At 44.6% G+C, this 21230-nt stretch overlaps 1 protein-coding gene across 3 annotated transcripts in view; it reads right to left on the bottom strand.

Moving 5' to 3' along the window:
* Window positions 1–20951, bottom strand: part of VSTM5 (V-set and transmembrane domain containing 5) — a 41742-nt gene extending 20791 nt beyond the window's left edge. The window contains exons 1-3 of one of the 3 annotated variants that reach the window (XM_086933504.1): window positions 20722–20944; window positions 12229–12353; window positions 833–1159 (exon numbers count right to left, since the gene is read on the bottom strand). In XM_086933504.1, coding sequence (XP_086789630.1) covers window positions 833–1043 — 211 coding nt within the window. In that variant the 5' untranslated portion in view covers window positions 1044–1159; window positions 12229–12353; window positions 20722–20944. Of the gene's footprint in view, window positions 1–832; window positions 1160–12228; window positions 12354–20721 lie in introns of all 3 variants that reach the window. The other 2 variants (XM_086933502.1, XM_086933503.1) reach the window with 2 other exon arrangements.
* Between the last annotated feature and the right edge of the window lie 279 nt (window positions 20952–21230).

Below are 21230 nucleotides of genomic sequence, written 5' to 3'. Positions count from 1 at the left end.
CCCACACCTCCCACCCATTCACTCCACCCATACTCTGCCAAATCCTTCCACACCTCCAACCCATCACTCCACCCATACTCTCCCAAATCCTCCCACACCTCCAACCCATTCACTCCACCCATACTCTGCCAGATCCTCCCACACCTTCAACGCATCACTCCACCCATACTCTGCCAAATTCTCCCACACCTCCAACTCATTCACTGGGTGGAGCAGGGAAGAGCCTTGGACTGATTCAGCTCCACTACAATGGTCTCCCTGTGACGCTCAAGTCCTGTCTACAAGGGATCTACAAGGGCCACCAAGCCAAGTGGCCAGACACAAACGCAACCACATTGAGCGTGCCCCGAAGGCTCTCCAACATCATCATGCAGGAAGTGAAAGGGGCAAAATCAAAGTTCTCTGCACCGTCCTCCGGGGCTATAGGGCAAAGGTCCAGAATAGCTGCACAAAATAAACTCCTCACTACACCTTAACTAGAAACCTCTCATCTTCTGCCCACCAAATCCATCAACAATCATTCTGGAGGGAGAAATAGGGAGACAGATTGCTGGAAGTCTAGGGTCTAGACTATGGAATGTCCTCAAGCCTCCTTGAGATTCAAACCCCAGAACTTACAATTCATGAAACTCTTAACAGCTGATGTATTCAGACTTACGTCCTAAGAGAACTCATCTCAGATATAGGGCTGAATGGAAGAACATTGGATACGAACTCCACCATTCTTGTCTCTATTCTCTTCAGTCTGTACATGGTAAGCTCCAATAGCGCAATGAAGCCAATGAAACATGTATTGCAACAGTACAGTCCCAATATATAAATACATAAATACCTGTGATATTCAGCACAATGGTGGCATGCTTGTAAGCCCCGGCATCTTCAGCCACAATGACGGTGTAGAACCCATGGTCCCCTATTCCGACGCTCAGAAGTTCAATTGATCCATTCTCATGGTGGGACACTCTGTTCTCATACCCCGCTGAAACGTTGACGTAAAATCCATCCTTCCAAAAGATAATATTTTGAATTCCTCGTTGTGACATATACTCCCAGGTGATGGCTGGTTTCCCTTTGCAAGAATAATCAATTGAGAATAAGACGTTTTGGGCCACGGTGGCATTTATGACAGGTTGCGGGATGAGCAATGCAATTCCTTGCGCTGAAACCAGAACATGGTTATATGGAGTGAGTACAGCGCTAACTCTATATATGAATGTGAATACAGGAATGAACATAATCATATAGCATTACAACTTACTTTGTCTCTCTGTTGTATTCTCCCTCCTACTCCTTTACTCCACCCCCTTTCTCCTTTACACTCCATTTATCCCTCCCCTTGCTCTTTAAAATATTTTCCCATTGAGACCTAGTTGTTTGGCTGATGCCCGGTGGAGCTACCCAGTAGCTAAAGAGGAAATGGGCTGTGGACTTCCCCCTCGGCCGTCACCTACCCAGCTGGACTTTGGGCAGACTCTCCTTTGTCTCTCCATCCTATCTACCTCCTACTACTTTACCCCACCCCCTTACCCTTCTAAGTTCCATTTATTTAGTCTTCTACTCTCTTGAAATGTTTTTCTAGTAACTGTTGTAACGTGTAACTGATGTCATTTTGTACTTTCTGTGGAACCTTATGTAAAGCGCTCTGATACCTCCGGGTCTAGCCAGCGCTATATAAAACTCTTTAAACAAATAAATAAAATATACATTCAGTGTTTGATCTTAAGGCCCTCCAACCCAAAAGAGATTCCTCTAATATGTGTCAAGATATCACTAAAATGCTCAGCGCCCATGCACCCCATTGCGTAAGGGGCATTGCATTAAGCATGAGCGAATTTTGCGGATCTCGCGTTCGCGAATTTTGCGGATTTGCGGATTCGCAATCCGCAAAATCCGCGAATTCCCGCGAATTTGCGGATTTTTTTTTTTTTGTGTTCGCCCGTGTTTCTGCCAGTTCGCGAGGGTTTTGTACACTTTCGCAAATTGCGAACTTACCTGTCGGGTCGCAAGTTTCGCGAACTTGTTGTTTCTACGTGTCCAGCCTGTTTGGGACACTCTTCTTCATCACTGCCACTCTCTGTCACCACTGCCACTCTCTGACTACTCATGCCACCCTCTGGCCCACCCATGCCACCCTCTGTTTCATCACCACACCCTCTGGTTGTCCAGTGTACATTATTTTCGGCACAACAAAGCACACCTTCCCTGCCTCAAGTGACCTGAATTAATTTGGGGCTGATTAATGTGTCACAGAATATTTTTTTAGCTGGCACCTGCTTCCTTAGTGCGCCCTGATTAGTGATCTTTTGCACTTGCTAAGTGCTTTCATTGTTGCAAAATTAGTTACAACACCTGCCCTGCCCCAACTGACAATAATGAATTAGGGGCTGATTAATGGATTTTAACTTCCAGCCTGGCTCCTGCTTGTCTCCCTTAGCTGTAATTCAGGACCTTTGTGGCATATGTGTAACTATTCTGAGGTTCAGAGCAGGGTCACATAATAGTTTCAACTGGCAACTGAACTCTGGAGGGGCCCCTCAGGAAGCACTACAGGAAATGGCTACTAATGATGAGCCTGAACTTTTGAACCTGGTAAGTAGTTACTTTCAGTTTTGCTAAAATCGTATTTCTGCAATTTTGCACTTATTCGCGGGGCGCGAACTCACGCGAACTCACGCGAACAGTGCGAGCAGTGCGAGCAAAATCCGCTGCTCGCGGATTTTGCGGGAGATTCGCAAATCTCGCGGATTGCGGATTTCCCGAAAATCCGCAAAATCCGCGAGCGGAACGGATTTTCCGCCCATGCCTACATTGCATCTTCACAAATCCTGTGCCCACTACCTCTAACTACGTGCCGGTCTGCTCAGGGTCTATGGCTGTGGCCACCAAGCCTTGAGTGTAATACCTGGCCTCCGGACAGCTTACACACGCATTGCCTCTGTCCCTATGCTGTGTTGAAACTACAGATGAAGGACCTGGGTATAAAAATGTCATTGTAAATATGGGGTACTATGTTTAGCAGCCACATACCCTTTTAAATAATATATCGAGAAGATCTTATGCAGCATTTACAAACTCTCAAAACCTGCTGTCATAGCCATTAATTGCAGTTAGAAGGTACCAGTCCCACTTTCAACCTTTAGATATTCCCATACTTACTACATAGAGAAACAAGGCTCATTAAGGTCAATGCATCATCATCATTCTTTTTTATCAATAACAAGATATAATTTGATATCTGAGAGACAATGTAACATCCTTAAACTGTGAAAATTTCATGGAAATTAATTTGTATTGTCACAGATTAATGTTCAGTTCGTGAAATGTCTTTGCATTCTCACAGATGAATGTCCAATTTGACATGATTCTTCATACAAAATAATACATGACAACCATGATGCTTCATACAAAGTAATCGATAACAGCCAACACATGTTTCACGAGTAAGCACTTCTTCAGGGGTCAACTATCAACAGAGGACTATCTTGACTAACCAGAGGTGTAGACTATTTAAAACTTTATTTTTTTTGTCAGTTTCCAAGAGCATTACAATAAGATAACACACAAAGCACGACCGTGACATAGATCAATGATAGCAGTCCAATATGATTCACAGTGGGTAGAAGCGCATTTCGCACGCAGAGGCAAGTAAGGATAACAGTACACTTGAAAATCATCATGACACATTTTCACAGAAGTATACAACTCAGCACTGGGCAAGGTATTGGCACATGGTGCAAAACTTTTCTTGACTGATCACATGTAGTTTGACACAGTCCGACAATGTCGACATCGCCTCTAAAACAGTGTAGTACAATGCAGCAGATATTGTCAACATTATCAACCAGTATCAGGCGTGTCCCCCAAACCAGAGGTGTAGAATAGAAAGCAGTGTCTTGTTATGTGGGAAAGGACAAATGCCACCTTTGAGTGTGGAGCTGGAAACAATGAGGCCTTACAGGTTAAGCATAGGCTGCACTGACTTAGAAATCTATTACATTTTTGTGAATTTCCACCATAACTCCCCGGACGGGCAAGAGAAATTTTTGTGAAGGTACCATGGTTGGTGCTGCTCTTGGTCCCCCGGCACTGGCTATACTTCCTGAACACCCATCACAAGACCGCATTGCATGTAACCTGTCCACTCTGTGGAGCAAGTCAGAAATCTCTTCCTGTATCTGTAATAATACTTTCCCGACATCATGCAGAGTGAATGTATCAGGATCCATATCACAATTACCCTTATAACTCCCAATCTGTCAATAAAATATGACCACAGATCTGCACCCAGCTAATGGTATGGATCTCTAATCCGAATTCACACCTTCTTTACCCCAGTTCCACCTCTAGAATAAACAACTGCAGCAGACGGAAGCAAACGAGAACAGTTAAAGGGATAATACTAATCATTTAAGAACAGGAGGAAGACCCTGAGGATTGTGGAAACCTAGAAACAGAGAAAGAAGAAATCACATTAGCTCACAGCTAATTAAATTGGTGAAGCATGCCATTTATGTGTCTCACTCCACCCACCTTTTCTGAAATCTATCCCCTCTAATTATAAATACATGGAGATGGTATAAGAGCTGTAAAAACATAATTATGAGGAAAGTCAATGGTAGGTTAGGATATCTGCAACTCCCTCATACATTCGAGGGAAAACATTCATACCACAGACCCTAGACGGAGTATTCCCACTAGCTAATCACATAGAAAGTAATTTCTCAAAAAGGGCAAAGTCAGAGAGTCCACAAGAAGATTTGTTTAAAATCCCATTGTACTTTCCAAAGATTGGTATCCAGAAATTCCCAGAAATAGATTCCAAAAAGTTTTGATGGTTCAGAATTAACAAAAGAAATGCAATAATACTAAAGGATATGTAACGAGGGAGAACCAGTTACCTTTCAGGTTCAAATTAGATTGTTATCCAAATGGCTTTGACCACAGGAGTGCCAAAGAAACAAAAACAAACATAAATAGACCTCCAGACGTTTCTTAAATCATGCAGTGAAAATTACCAAACAGCAGAAACCCTACAGTGTCCTCTCCATGGGAATCCATAAGACTGGGAAGCACATTACCCTCTGAGACACTTACAAAAATGCTCAATGCATGTCCTTCCAGTCCAGCGTTAGACCATGCATCAAGGATTGCCCCTTCCTTCCTCCAATATGTCCACCGATGTGCTATGTAGTAGGTACATCCACTGCGCTAGACTGTCAATTCTGGTGACGGTGTAGCATCTCAGTGGACACAGCACAGGCAGAGGTGGCGGACTGATTCAATATTGGCTGGAATGCAGAATTAAGGAATACATCTGCTAAGTGCTTTCCCTACTCAATCCCAGGCCTTCTACCTCTGACTGGCTCCCTCCAGTCCTGAACCTGACTGCTGTGCCGATCAGGTACTGCTGTAAAAGACTTGATAGAGGGCACTGCTGATGGCTGCACCCTATAACCCCAGGGCTCGCTGAGCACAACCAAAGGCTGCCCTCAGGATGGTCTATGGGTAGAGACTGGGCACAGAGCCTGGGCAAAGGCCAGATCCTGCACTTAGAAATAGTGCAAAGTATAGCCTATAGGGCACTGGGTGTGTGAAGACTGATGAAGGGCAGAATGAAGGCCCAACCATGCACCCAATGTCCATAGAGAATAGCGAATGGTCATGTCCAATGGGTACAGGGTTGTGGTGGCTGGGCAAGTTCGGGGCACAATACCCAGTGGGTTTGGCCAGAAAGGCATATTCCAGCACTGGGGATTGGAATGGGGAAACATAACTGAACACATAGGAAGGCTGTGTTGAAGTGTCAGAACTAGTAAGGAAAATCACTTGTCCTCTGGAAACAATTCCAATTTCTTTCGCAATGCTGTAAGACAAAGGAAAAACATTTAGTAGCAAACATGTGTTTCGCCCCCTTACACTGGCCATCTGTCCTGGGGGCTTCTTCAGGGCGTTAGGTATCAAAGTTAGGCATCAAAATTAGGGTTAGGAATAATAAGATATCCTTTCCCTGTGTTACGTGAACGAACAATCTTGGAAAAAAGAGTATAAAGTGTCTGCTGTCCGCAATGATCCGTCGGCATGGGCCAGGCTGGATACCATATAAAGTACTTGTGCCTATACTTACAAGGATATCTAGTTCACATCATAGTTAGGGCAAGCTTTCATCTCCATATGATCTTTGCAAAGACATGCTGAAAAGATGGTACATGTGTGGCAGACATCTTCAGGCTCACACCAGTTACAGGTCGCCTGTTGGCCCTGCATGATAAATCCATGACTCATTACTTGGCCCTTTCATTTCCCCTTGTGTGAGATGTATATGTTGACCGCGTTCGTGTAGAGGAGAGTGTGACAGGGAGCTCACTTGTGAGTTTATAACAGCACCAGGCTTGGTGGTTAATAAATTGATTTAGTACTGCTGTGATCCTTTCAGTAAGGAGACAGCAACAAGGGTTTTGGCTTGAGCGCAGTAAGGCTACACCAATACTGTAATAAACAAACAAAATGCCAGTACTGCGCAATTGATCATAAGATTCCAGGAAGAAATGAGTTGTGAATCTCTCAATTTCAAAGAACACTCTTTCAGTCAAGATTCTATCAAATCAATTGAATTTATTTTTAAATATTTACTTCTTTCTTTTAAAAGATTTTTGTTTTTTGTGGTATTGTAAAGAACAAAACAGTGATTATTTGGCTTCTACTTGGCCTAGCATATTTATCATGAATATCAAAGGAGGAACAGAGATCTTAGTGATAAGAAATGTATTGGAAAAGGAGGAGGGGACATTTTTTGACAAACACTTTTGATTGACTACATTCAACACACTGAATTAATAAACATAAAAAGACACCAGACAAAGAAGGAATGGTCGAGGGGGGAGGGGCAGTGTGGGGGGGTGTTTTCTTCTGGAGCTGAACTATCGAAATTAAAATTCTCATTGGCTATTTGTTGTTAAGAATGAACTTTGTTTGCAGAGCTTTAAATCCTTTGATAATTGTGTACTGTTATGGGATGTTCTTGAGATTGATTTGTATTACACTGGCTTTGAATTTGTAATAAATTTATACTTAACTTGATTAACGACTCAGAGATTTACTGTGTAGCTAAATGGGTTGCACTGTAATTGTGATCTTGAACTGATACCCAACTCCTTATCTCTCAAGCTCCCTAAAAAGATCAGCCTGGAGGGGACGAGAAAAGGGCCAAATCTTTTCCGCTGGAGCAACTTCAAGAACTCTCCTGTGTGTTTTGGTCTGGCCCGAGTATCCCTTAGAATTGGCAGAACTCAACAAAGTACTGACGATGACTGTGAATCTAGTAATACTCAAAAACATGTAGAACAATCTGAACTGTATCATGGATAAGATACATGAACACACACCATGCAGACAGCACCCAGCACACGGGCCGGGCCATGCATGTCCCTCTTAAATGTGCAAATCTAGATTGTTTTGCATCACCAGTCAGAGTTGTTCCGTAATTTAATTGAAACTTGATTACCTGTAAATCTATCACATTATAATAAAATTGTGAATATGATGGTAAATAAGAGGGTTATATTTTTATAAACAAATGCCACTGTCTGGACAATATGATTCTTGCCTGTAATTTGGATGGTAACTGTATCTGCCTTCCTAAGCATACATGAGCTTCCAGGAGTATACTGCGGCTGCTCATCCCCGCTTACTCTGAAAGTCAAAGCCTGAAAAGAGGCTACTTGGTAATTCAGTAATTGAGTGAGCACACAGTATTATATGGCACCTGCGGTTTGATGGACTTGTTACAAGATTGTCCAATTGTCCCCGAGTTTCCATGTCTCTGGAGAGCTGGCCTGACAGCTGCTCGTCCATCTCTCCCACTCAAATTCCCACTCACTACATGCCTCTCCTAGTTAACAGCACTGAGGCAGAAATGAGCCACCCTCTCCTCCTCCCTCACAATGTCATTTTAGCTCACTGTCTATGTGTTGACAAGAGGTTAGTCCCTTGCTCAATCTGCTTCCTCCTCTCCATTTCTATCTCCATCTCCATTTTTCGCTCTCCGCCCATTTGTGATCGTCATTGCGGCGGTGGGCGGTGCTTTTTAAAAAAAAATGTAAGGTTTGTTTTGGCCATTTTAAAAGTGTTGTTTGCAGGGGTGGGCTTCGCGATTTCACTTTCCTTGATTTGACAAAGGAGACCTATAGGGAAGACTCCATGCGGGACGGTTTCTGCAGTTTTCTGTTTCAAGACTCTCCTTTCGAGATGATGTTGCCGCATTTGTTATCTCATATTTTAATGCTTATTGCACCTGTCCCGCCGAGAGCTGCCACACACACCTGGTTAGTTCCATTTAGTTTGTTTTTCGGTTTTCACGATTTTTAACTCTCACAGGATAATTATCCAAACTAGAACATGGGTGGTGAGGCCGAGGCGCAGTCAGGGGCCAGTATTAGGGCCCTGTGGGCTCCGGGGCCGCGTCACCACCTCAGGGGCCCTCCTTCCACCATCCCCAACCCCTGGAGAACCGGAGAGCTTAACGAGGCGCTGCGCCGCCTGCCCGTTTATAATCTGCACACGGTGATTATCACATTATCCACCCCCAGGGGGCGGTGTCCGGAGAGTGCATGCCTCTCCCAGCACCGGCCTTGGGGCGTCCTGACACTACAAAAGGGACACTACTACGGGTGGTTAGAGGAGCGAGGGAGGCCCATCCGGAGGACGGAGTTTAGAAAGAAATCCAGTGACGTGTCCCAGAGGCAATAAACTCACCTTTGAGTATATGGTCGATGCTGAAAGTGGCCTCTTCTGACTCCTTCTGACGGCCAGGGCTCCCAACACGATTATTGTTGTATTTTATACCTGAAAGAGCAGCCTGGGGTAGCATTTCTTTCTCTGCACTTAGCCCCAGGACACAGTGGCACACTGCGGCCCCCTGCGCTGGTGCCAGGGACCGCCGGAGCCTCCATGGAGCGGTGGCTCTCCGCAGTGTCTCTCCCGACATCTGTTGTGATCCTCGGCAGAGGAGCGGGGGGCAGACAGCCGGGGTGTGACCTCCAGGGCCGGACACAGCAGTCCTACTCCTCGGAGGGAGACCTCCTCATTGGCGGGGTGTTTGTGGTGCATTGGGGATTCTCGGCCCCCGCACGCCCCCGCGGAAAGGCCCCGGCGCAGCTCTCATGCGAGGTGTACGTCACCAGTTCTTGTCTTTTATTGCTGGGGGTGTTTGTGAAGTGCAGCCTCTGCGCACGTCCTGTCCCGCCTTTGCAAGAGCTCTCTGTTTGTTGTGTCCTAGGTGGTGTGCCTCAGTGCTTAAAGTAGGCCGGCACTCGCCGGTAAGGTGCAGTGGCTCTTCACATCGGTTCCTTTGAAGTGTCGTAACTTCGTCCAGGGAGAGTCCGGGACTCGGAGGGGCAGGGGCACCGGGCATGCAGGCTGTGCGCGTCTCTGACAGAAGACTGAGCCCTGGGCTTCAATGAGCTGGCTCCTCCTAAGTGTGTCAGCTTGTCAGGTGCTGGGGGGGGGGGGGGGGCGCATCACACTGTGAGTGGCAGCGTAGGGTCGGGTCTACACTACTAATCACTGCGTAGGTGTGGAGCAGGCCCACCGCCTCCATCGTGTGTGTGTTCATTGTGTGTCCAGGCTGCCTGGGAGGGGAGGGAATCAGACGTCAGTTGCGAGCATCTAAAGGACAACTATGGCTGAACTGCTGTGTGTGTAGGAGGGTCCTTACTGCCCCCTCACCGTTAAATGAAACCATGGGTCCTCCAACCCGCTCTCATGCATCAGCCAGGTACCTGGGGGCGTCTGGAAACTACCTCCCAGGGTCAGGCCCACAGGGGCACTGCTGGAAACCTAAGGAACTGAGAGTGTGTGGCTTTGGGTGTGTGTGTGTGTGGCTCTGGGTGTGTGTGTGCGTTTGGCTCTGGGTGTGTGTGTGTGTGGCTCTGGGTGTGTGTGGCTGGCTGTGTGTGTGTAGCTCTGGGTGTCTGTGGCTCTGGGTGTGTGTGTGTGGTAGTAATTGCTGTCTGCTGAGCTCGTCCAGTAGGGTAAAATAGGTCTCACACTTGCGAGAGATTAAGCTATTGGCAATGTAAATGACAATGCCATTTATTTATCTGTTTTCAAAAACAACACATAAATAAAAATGTTGTCATTTACAATGCCAATAGCTCTAATTTTTGAAAAGGCGAAACCGTTGCATTGTAAATGCTTGTTACTATTTCCGGTACTGCTGGCAACAACACATTCCGTGGCAGGCCTGCTGTCATGCATGTGTGCTCTACAGTGATCCCCGCCTTTAGTGAATGAAAGGAAACAGGGACTAATAAATCTAATCCATTGCCCCAGACTGAAATGCACTACTGAACTGCTTCTGGCTCATACTAAGCTTCAGCTGGTTCTAAATAACCCTGTTGTGGCTCTGTGCTTTGTGCATTACACAGGAAAACATTTACACTATAGACGTCTTGTGGTATAGTGACTGAACCTATGAACTTCGCAATACTGACAAAGTTAAAAGGATTGGCTTAACGTACAATGATGGGGCTCCCTGCAAAAGTGATAAGGGGCCTCCAAGTCTCCCATATCTCAGATATTAATTAGCCTTGCGCTGAATGAGAGCCCCTTGAAGGGCATATGGAAAAGCCCCTATCGCCACGGGAACGTCACTTTTTCCGACGTTCCTGTGGCGATAGGTGCTTCGCCTTATTTACAAGGCAGCATTAAGCCACTTAGAGAGGCCTAACGCTGTGATGCAAATAAGGCCCCCTTTCACGCTATGCTTAGCGTGAAAGGGGTGGTAGTGGGTGTAGCAGTGGGCGTTTCACCGCAACACCCATTGATTTTGACGCTGCCGCCTAATTACAAGGGTAGCGTAAATAGGAGGCAGTGCCAAAATTAAGACCAGTAAAAACCTGGTCTTAACTTGCTGAAACGAGGAGAAATTGTTTTTTTTCTCCTCGTTTTTGCTTTTTCCATGTGTGCTGCTTTGTACATAAACAATCTTCCCCTCAATGCAGACACCCTTGCACTATGGTGCAAGGGTGTCTGCGTTGGTGCCAAGCTGCTTAACTTAGCGCCAGTGCAGGGAGAAATGCAAGGCTGCATCCTACTCTTGTAAATATGGTGCAGCCTTGCATTTCTGAAGTGGCGGAGTGAGGCGTTAAGCAATGATGGCTAATGCCTCACTCTGCCACTTCTTTGTACATATGGCGCTAAATGCATTTCATTTGGAAACGGTTTCTTGTTTACCGTGGCTTGCTATAGAAACAATCAGAAGCTTTATCTGCAACAAAAGTTAAACAAAGGTCAATTAAGTAGTGCATTCCACTGAACCAAGGTTACATGGATGGTACGTCCTACAGCAGGTGTTTGTTTGATAGACACTGCTGAGCTTTCATTTCTTCGAAAAAAGCAGCCCAGCAGCAGGCTTATCTCTATTTTGCTTTGATTTTTAAACCATGTTCTATGTATGAAATCAACTCAAAGACCAAAAAACACACCCAAAACCTTCTCGCATACCTCTCATAGCTAACTGGAATTTGCAATAGGGATAGATATATACTAATCTATTTACGTAATAACTTGTTCTTTATAATGCTTCAGACCAGAGTTTTGCGCTCTCTACTGTGCGGTAAATTACAGGAGTTATTATAGTCCAATTCAATAGAACATAATTTTATTGATAAAAAGTGTCCCTCACGACCAACTCCTCATTCTATCTCAACTTGTACGGAGGCCGACACACAATCAGATGGACAAACACACACTGTTCTCGCTGCTTTGACTCATTACAGTAATAAGAAACTTCCTTGTCATCTGGAGTCGCCATTTGGACAAGGATATATGCAAGCAACTAAACCGCCAAGACAGAGCACAGTATGACTCACTTCCACTTTTCCAGACTGTTCTCCCTGATTCTAAAGCCTTGAGAAAGTCCTAGGCATCCACATCATTAAAGGGCGAAACAGGTATTGGCTTTTAAGAGAACAGAAATGCGTACCTTTAAAGCTATCTAAATGTAACCTATTTTGTGAAACATTCAGAAGAAATCAAAAATAATAGCAGAATTTACTCCATTTTAAACTAAGAGCTTTGTTCATTGTTCATTTAAATTGTTATAGCAATGTGTGTAACCTGATCCTAAAGATTTATTAAGATAAAACATAGACCTTCATGGCTATTTCTCACTGTATCTACACATGAACCTTAAACCAAGGAATCATTTTAGAGTGGATCTTATCTTACCGCTCCACAAGAAGTAGGGTCATCTCACATCTTCTTTTAGTACGGTCTTTTGCATACCTCAAGTGCTAGAACTTGGGTTTATGGTTGGCAGAGGTATGCACCCTGTCCAAGCAGGAACCACAATCCTAGTCAGATACAAACCATTAATTAAGCTGTGTTCATACTCTGGTATCTTGTTACAGAGCAGACAGGCTTACTTTAAGAGGCAATGTGTGCAGTATTTGTGCAACACTTTAAACAAAAACACAGTGAAAACACCACAAAAAGACTCTGCATCAAGTTAGAAAACTAGCTTATATTTTCTATGACCAAAACAATACCAAAAAAACAAAAATCTAAGTATAACTGGAGATATGAATTTTTAAAGAAGGAATTAAAATGTAGTGCTTAAAAACATGTAGCCCAAACAGGGTTCTCTGGTCATGCTAGACAGGGTCAAATACGAAAGTTCAGTCCAACCGCAATAAAGCGTGAGTCAAATAGAGGGACCGAAAAAGTACCTTAAATGCATCTACGTCGAGAACAATGTGGGGAGCAGTGGAGGCGGAGTGTTGTAGTCAATCCATACAGGTAGAAACAAAACGACACTCCCTCATGACCTTTAAACACTTTACTATTGGGTATAACCTCTGACATCACAGGCATACACAAACCTCATTTCCATTTTTTTGATTTATTTATTTATTGTATTTTGAAGTCTTTTTCTCATTTCTTAAATCATTTTTTCTTTTTTAGATGTAAAAAATTATTCAATAGTTTGAGAAAGGTCTATAGTCAAGTGAAGGTACAGAAATTATAAAACACTATGTATAATAAACACCATTGATGATTGTGGTAGTAACTGTCAAAAGTAAGTAAACTCACCACCCAAAGGACCAATTATATTAAATTATTTACTTTATTTATTCAAAAAAGTATTTTTTTCTTTTCATAAAGGTGTTCCATCTTTATGTAACAATAGTGTTATATACATATATATCTTTTTTCTTTTTTATATATTCATTTATCATATGACTGGTTTGCAGTTCATAAGCATATAAAGTCAAAACCATTTACAAACAGACATTGGACATATAACAAGACAAGTGATAAAGGCAATACGGCAAGGTAGTTCACAACGCGCGTTTCGGCCAGTTAGCCTTCCTCAGGTGGCCGTGTATTGCAGGGGGCAAGAAATATATCCCAACCGTATATTAGCAGAGAAGAGCTGCTAGATGTCACCCCTCATTTCTTGGAAATAAAACTAGTTAGAACTGACGTAAGACGTGATGATCAGAGCCATACTTGGACGGTTTGTTAAGTGTAGTATCGTGAAGGATGGATTTTTGAGTACACGTGAACGTACCTAAATAGTGGTCGCAGCAACTCGATTGAAGGTATTTTACGTCTAAGCTAGACTACGGGACTGATATTTTTCTCGTATATATACTGATGACTTCCGGGTAAACTGAGGATTTGGTTTGCAAAGAGTTCGAAAAGCTGATGTGCGACAGATACTCTATTATAGTCCTAGGCGTGCATTGATAAAGGCGCCGAGAGCCAGGGTTCAGAGATTATATTATATCTCCTTGTTCATAACAGGGAAAGATATTTTCCGGCTATGACTCTCGATCTTGATGAAACACCACACAGGATCCCCAAGTAGCGACTGGCTGGATCGAAACCGTCCTCAACAGTCTCCATCCCAGAAGAATAACAGTCATAAAATATTCACAACTCCTATCGTTGCCACCTTGGGAAGGTTCGACAGAGTAAACTTGCTTATTCATGCAGAATGACCTTCATGTGTGCTATTCTCGCGTCACTTTGGGCAAAACCCGGTTTCCTTTTTTCTAAATAACAAATTTTATACTCTTTTTCATGAATCATATAGTTCTTGTGTTACAGCTCTTCAATTGCAGCAACTCTGGTATAATTCATTGCACTGTCACCCGATAAAGTGCCAAGTTTAGGTGATCAGTATACATCCCAGAGCTCCGCCGAGCGTTCTGACCGTAGTATTCAACCGCATACTGTTATTCTTCTGAGATGGAGACTGTTGAGGACGGTTTCGAATAGTTGTCTCTGACCATCAAAGCAAAGACTGGAGAGGCTACTGTCCCCAGTTTTAAGCTGAGTTGCGAACCGACGAAGAATGATTGTACTAGTGGTCTGACATGTTACATTTTAGATAAGAGACACAAACTCCAGGTTTTGAGATCCTCTGGTGAATTGCCTCTGGCTGGTCCTGATGAAGGTGGTCCCTATTGCTGTTTTTCCACCGAAACCCGTCGGCCATTTTCTTATTTAGACCCAACCTTTGGTTGATTTTTTGGACAACGGATGCAAAACAACAGGATGTTTTTGGGTTGTATTTGAGTTGTGTATGTTTAGGATGAGTGAGTAAGTGTGTATGAATGTGGTTCTCTACCTGGGTCATTAGAATTGTCTCGCTTTTAAAGATATATGTTTCTTGTATATTATGCATTTACAACTGAATTTTTTGCATATATATTTAAAGAAATGTATTTGATGTATATTGAATAATTTTTTACAATACAATAAATAAATAAATCAAAAAAATGGAAATGTGGTTTGTGTATGCCTGTGATATCAGAGGTTATACCCAATAGTAAAGTGTTTAAAGGTCATGAGGGAGTGTTTTTTTTCTACTTGCTTTTTCCCCTTTACTCCTTGACCTTAAAGTAAATTTGAGAGGGGGTCCCTACTCTTATCCATTTTGTAGTCAATCCTTACAACAGAAGCGATGCATCGGGTCCAAACTGCGCAAAGTCGAGGGTGCGCTGGGAATGGAAGCTATGCGGCGAGCAACTGATGAAGGGATGTACTCAATCCTCTGAGAGATGCGTCGTCTATGGGAATGCACTGGTTCTGAGCCACGCAAAATTGGAGACTTGTCAAGCAGTCAGCGATGCGCGGTACTCGATCGTTGCAGCTGCAGGGATACATCCACGTTGACGGAGATGCCTCAGTTCAGAGTGGCTCAAATAAGTTGAACCATGTATTCCTGGAGTTGCAGCACTTTAACCCACCTCCAAGGACCCAGGACTGGATTGGCACCACTTTGCTTGCTGCAGGTCTTGCCCTGCCAAGTCCAGGTGCTGTTGCAGGTTGATGAGAAGTCTTTGATGTCACTGAGACTTAGAACAGGGGGGAAGGCAGCATGCCCTTGGAGTCACTCCGGGTTCAAGTGAGATTGATCCAGTACTTCCTCAGCAGGGCAGAGGGTAACAGGCAGCAGGGCAGCACAGCACAGGAAAAAGCAGTTCTTCCAGAAGAGTGGTATTTCTTGTAGTAGCACAGCAGTCCTTTGTCCTGGCAGAGTTCTTCACAGGTCCAGTAATGTACTGAAGTGGTAGGGTCAGAGACACAGTACTTATACCCAGTTGTGCTTTTGAAGTGTGTGTGACTTCAAAGAGGGGCTTTAAAGTGCACAGGTCCTCCCTCTGAGCTCTGGCTCCAGACTCACTCTAGGGGAGTATGCAGCCCTTTGCGTGGGGACAGGACACAGGGTATTCAGATGAAAGTGTCAGCTCCTCCCTCCCATCCTGCCCAGGATGACCCATCAGGATGTGGATGGAAACTCAGTCACACCTACGCTCCCTTTGTGTGTGCCTGTCTAGAGGGAATGCTCAAAGTCCAGCTGTCACCCACCCCAGATGTGTATTGCAGGCACACAGGGCTAGAAGCAGAAAAATGTCATGTTTCTAAAAGTGCCATTTTTAAAAGGGTAATGATAAATTCAACTTTACCAGTAAGGAGGATTTATCATCACCATTCCAATTATATGAAACATGACAGAGTCACTCCTTCTCCATCAGGAATTACAGCTTATAAGCGTAATAAGGAAGTCCCTATGTTAACCTCTGAGGAGGGTAGGACTCCCAGTAATGAAAAACAAAATTGTGTGTTTTTCATTATCAGGACATGCAAAACTTAAAAGTACATGTCCTGCCTTTTGATTACACAGCACCCTGCCCTATGAGACACTTAGGGCCTACCTTAGGGGTGACTTATATGTAATAAAAGGGGATTTTAATGCTTGGCAAGGGGTTTTAAATATTAAGTTGCAGTTGAAGTGTAAACTGCACACACAGGCTCTGCAGTGGCAGCCCTGAGTTATGTTTAAAGTGCTACTTGTGTGGGTGGCACACTCAGTGCTGCAGGCTCACTAGTAGCATTGAATTCACAGGCCCTGGGCACATGTAGTGCACTCTAATAGGGACCTACAGATAAATTAAATATGCCAATTGTGAATAAGTCAATCAGACCACGTTTTAGGGGAGAAGCACATGCACTTTAGCACTGGTTGTCAGTGGTAAAGTGCTCAGAGTCCTAAGGTCAACAAAAAGAATTCAGCAAAATTGGAGGCAAACAGGCAAAATGTTTGGGGAAGACCACCCTAAGGCTGACATGTCTAACATCAAGGCTCAATCATTTCCTCAAATCAATACCTATGTAAGTCTGCTGGCATCCTCGGGACCTATTCACAAAGGAATTTTGCAATACATAAAAATGTACTGATGAAGTACACGTTATGGACTCTTAAATGCTTTTTTTACTTAGGATTGAATGTCTAACTATGTAATTCTGGCTGAAAAATTAGAATCTTGTGGCAACCAATTTGACTTTGTGCTAAATGGAAGGCAGTCATCAGAAGCGTTATTACTTATGACCGCTAGATGGGATCTGCATAATATTTTTCTAAAGTCTCGAAATTCAGAAAACTAAAGCAATGAATGAATTATTTGCCCCAAAAATTGATTCCTTTCATTTTTTAACGTACGTTAAAAAAGCCTTTTGTACACAGAAGGGAATACCCAGGAAAATAAAATACCCCCTGCTTTATGTGGCAGTAAATAAAGGAGCAAAGTGAGCTATACTGGCCTTTCCTTTTTTAGCAATTGTTCCTCTCATGGAAATTTGCATAAAATGATGCAAAATTATGATTTTTACAGCCTGAAAGAAACTTGGTCAGAAACTGCATTTACCTATATTGACATATTTATTTTATTCTATTCTTCTTTCTTTCCTTATGTTCTTCGTTCATCCTGTCCTTCTTTCTATCCACCTTTCTTTTGTACTTTCTTCTTTCCATCCTCCACTTACTCCTCTTTCCGTCTTTCTGTCTGTATATCCTTTCATTTAATTTCTCATTCTTTCTCGCTGTTCTTTATATTCATATTTAATTCTTTTTTCACATTTCCTTAAACCCATTCTGTCATCCTTTTGTGTGCCTTTCTTTCATTTGATCATCCTCTTGTCCTACCTTCAATTGCTAAATTGTTCTCTTAAATCTGTCCAGCTTTCTTTCATTATTAGCATTCTAATGTCCTGCCTTCCTTTGCTTTCTTACTCCATTTGCCTCGTACTTCTTTTTGAGTTATCATTTTAATAATATCTCTTTCTGTCTCTGCTTTTAGCGATCTCGACCCCCTTTGGCCCACTTTCCACAGCTGCATTCTGCTGATTATTCTTGCTTTGTTTACTAGTTTCTTATTCTGTCGCGTGCTGATATGCGAGACACAAATCAAAGTTAGGAAGGGCCATTAAACACTTTTATCTGACCCTGTGACACCCCTCACTAAAGCTGACATAGCCGGTGCTTCACTACGCACTTGTGTACCAACCCCCTTTATGCGTTTCGTTTCGTCCCTACTCACAACCCTACATTGTACTGCAACGGCAACTACATGCAGGACCATCCATCTCAGAGGGGCCGTGGGCTGCTGGGTGGTCGTGTTCTGCAGGGGTCATCTGGCAACAGAGGTATCTTTGTTGCATTAGGTTGGTTTGGCTTACGGGTGGCTGAGGGCAGGGCTCAAGTCGTAAACAAGCATTTGGAATGCAATAGGTCTCGCATTAGGAAAGTGTGAGCTATTGGTATTGTAAATGACACATTTTTTTAATGCGTTGGCTTTGAAAATATACAAATTAATAGCATTGTTATTCACAAAGGCAATAGCTTACACTTCCCTAATGCGAGTTCTATTGGCTATGGCAATGCTTGTTGGTAGCAAGCAAGGATAGTGCTGTTGTGGTGCTGAGTGATGATGTGGTTGGGCTGAGTGATGTGGTGGTGTCCCTGAGTGATGTGGTGGTGTCCCCGAGTGATGTGGTGGTGCCCCTGAGTGATGTGGTGGTGTTCTTGAGTGATGTGGTGGTGTCCCTGAGTGATATGGTGGTGTCCCCGAGTGATGTGGTGGTGTTCTTGAGTGATGTGGTGGTGTCCCAGAGTGAATGTGGTGGTGCCCCCGAGTGATGTGGTGGTGTCCCCGAGTGATGTGGTGGTGTCCCCGAGTGATGTGGTGGTGCCCCCGAGTAATGTGGTGGTGCCCCTGAGTGATGGAGGGTGGGCTTCCTTTGAAATGCCAAAGTCTTAGAAAGGCACAACGCTAACAGCGTGATGGTGGAATGGGGAGGGTTCCACATAAAAACAAGCACCCAGGAAGTTGTACGAGGCGAACAATGGGGCACGAGTTTGCTTGGTAGGGGAGGAGGCTGCAAGCACGTCTGTGTGAAATGAAAAGTGCAAACATCTGTAGAGCACTTCCGAGATGAAGCAATAAGGGGGTTGAATGGAAACAGGCAGGACAGAGGCTTGTGATGGGAAGAGAGGGTGCTAACTGGGATAGGGTAGTAAAGAGGGGAATGGACGGGGAAAAGGCAGGTAAAAAAAGATAGATGATGCGGAGGACAGGCGAGAAGGGGCGGGAGAAACAAGCTCTCGGCATTGCTGTGGCGGGGGTGGGGGGGTGGGCGGGGGAGAGGCAACCTTTGAAGTCTGATTCCGAGGCTCAGACAAATGGTGGTGTGCGAGCGGCTTCCTTTCAAGTTTAATGGGGGGGCGGGTGCGGGGGAGCAAATGGCGAGCGCGTGCCTGTCGCACATGCACTGGCCATAATCCGCATTCCAAAGCCCTCTTGGTAGGATTTTCTGGTGCCCCTCTATATCTCTCACCAGTAATGCGCAAGCACATTGGCAGGCGAGACCTAAAAAAAGAAGTGGGGGGGACGCTGTCACCGGAAGTGACGTCACGACAGGAAGTGACGTCATGAAAGGTGCTGAGCTCCTCGTCCCAGAGAGGCCAAAGAGTGAAGTCCAACTGTTTGGGAGGGGGGAACGGCATCCCCCCGGTAAAATAAGTGGGGGACGCCGTCCACCCGCGTGGTACCCCGACTCAAGCCCTGGCTGAGGGGCTCGGGAGAGAAGGAATGGGGCGCAAAATGAGAGACAAGTGTAATTTGTTACCTTCCATTTGATTTTTTTGTCTTTATTTCTAGTACATATTGCACATTCTTTTGGCTGCCCGTTTGCTACCGACCCCTTGTTTGTTCGGAGGAGGTATTTCTTTCCGACAGCCTGCCACCAGTGCTACCTGCGCACCACTGTGTAATAACCACAGAGCCAGGTGACGCGTAATGCACACCAACGCAATGTGAACATTACAACTACACTTTAACTAAAGTTTCTAATAACAAATGCTCACTGGTCCATGTTAGCCATGGGGGTCCTTATATGTATAAAAATTTATAGCGGTACATTTAAGTTCTCCAATCTGCTACAGCCATGTGTGTGGTCCAAACACCCCCATAAATACACACACACACACTATGTACAAAACAAATCAAAAAATAAATTTCCCACTCTCAATGTGCAGTGTAGGGTACCCGTGTTGATGGCTCGCGCCTATCAACGCTTTTTGTTTTGTTATTGCAGTTTTATATAGCGCGAATTCGACCTCAATGTATTAGAGCGCCTCACATGAGCATCAGTTACAAGGACACATTCAGGTTTTGGTAAGTAAGGGGAGATTAAGTGATCTGCCCAGGATCACAGGATGCTGAGACGACGTGGAGTCTCGAACGTGGGGGCAGATTAACGAGCGGAAGTATCGCCGCTTTCTCGGCACACTTCGCCGAAAAAGCGGCGATACTTCCAGCGCCCTATTAACAAAGGCATTGCAACGCCTGCCTCAAGCCCACTTTGCATGTCAGCAAGAAACATCGCTAATGACATGCAAAGTGGGCGTTCCCACGTCCAACCACATGTAAAATGTGGTTGGAGGTGGGAACACCCTAACACCAAGGAAGCAATTGGGAGGAAAAGACCTGCGATAAACTCGTTTATCGCAGGTCTCCCAACGCCTGCTCTGACCAGGCGTTAGGCATTGATAACATGGGGGTGTGGATCATAAAGCTGAATTTACCCCCCCCCCATATTATCAAGGCACACATTAGCGTGTGAGAACAACGCTTGTTTTCACGCGCTAATGTTCACTATCTCCGTCTATTGCAGGATTTACTATCGCCTACGAGTTGCGCGTTGATAATAACGCGCTAACACGGAGAAAAAATCCGGCGATAGCCGGCGATAGTGAAATGTGCGATGTGCGTTTTTTAACGCACATCTTGTTAATATGCCCCGGGGTTCTCTAGGGTCGGCAGCTCTGGCCGTTACGCCACATCCTCTCCCCTAAACGTTTGTACTCACATTGCAGACACAGCTCGGTGAAGCACAACACGAAGTATACTCCCGGCAGTGTGCACTTCCTCCAAGCACAGGGGCTCCTCATGAGAAACAAATATATCACACGTGCGAAGCCTGACAGCCGGGGAGCTTGGGGTCGGACAGCATGGCGGCCTCTGCGTGGATACACGCGCTGTGGAGCACGGACCCTCTAATACTGCAGTCTCCACTTTCCCCAGAGCTTCATGACGAGTGGGAGGTGCTGGGCGAACCAGTTTCACTCCGCATACCTACCAGAGGAGGAGAACTGAGGACGTACGCCTTGCTGTCAATCAAAGCACAGGTACACTCCTCTGTTGCCAGTTCTGCCCAGCAATGCTGGGTATTTGTTCGTGACTCATTAAACCAACAGCATGACATGTGGTTCTGTTTTTGTTCGGGTAAAAAAAATCTTAAAACGCAGCATCGAGTAAGTTGTGTACCTGACTGCCTCGCCCTCGTGCGAGGTGTTTAATAAAGAAAATGCTTAAATG

This window comes from Lissotriton vulgaris, chromosome 8, assembly GCF_964263255.1.
Source record: "Lissotriton vulgaris chromosome 8, aLisVul1.2, whole genome shotgun sequence".
Taxonomy (NCBI): domain Eukaryota; kingdom Metazoa; phylum Chordata; class Amphibia; order Caudata; family Salamandridae; genus Lissotriton; species Lissotriton vulgaris.
The sequence above is the reverse complement of the archived record's forward strand: the minus strand, read 5'-3'. Positions and strand labels throughout refer to the sequence as shown.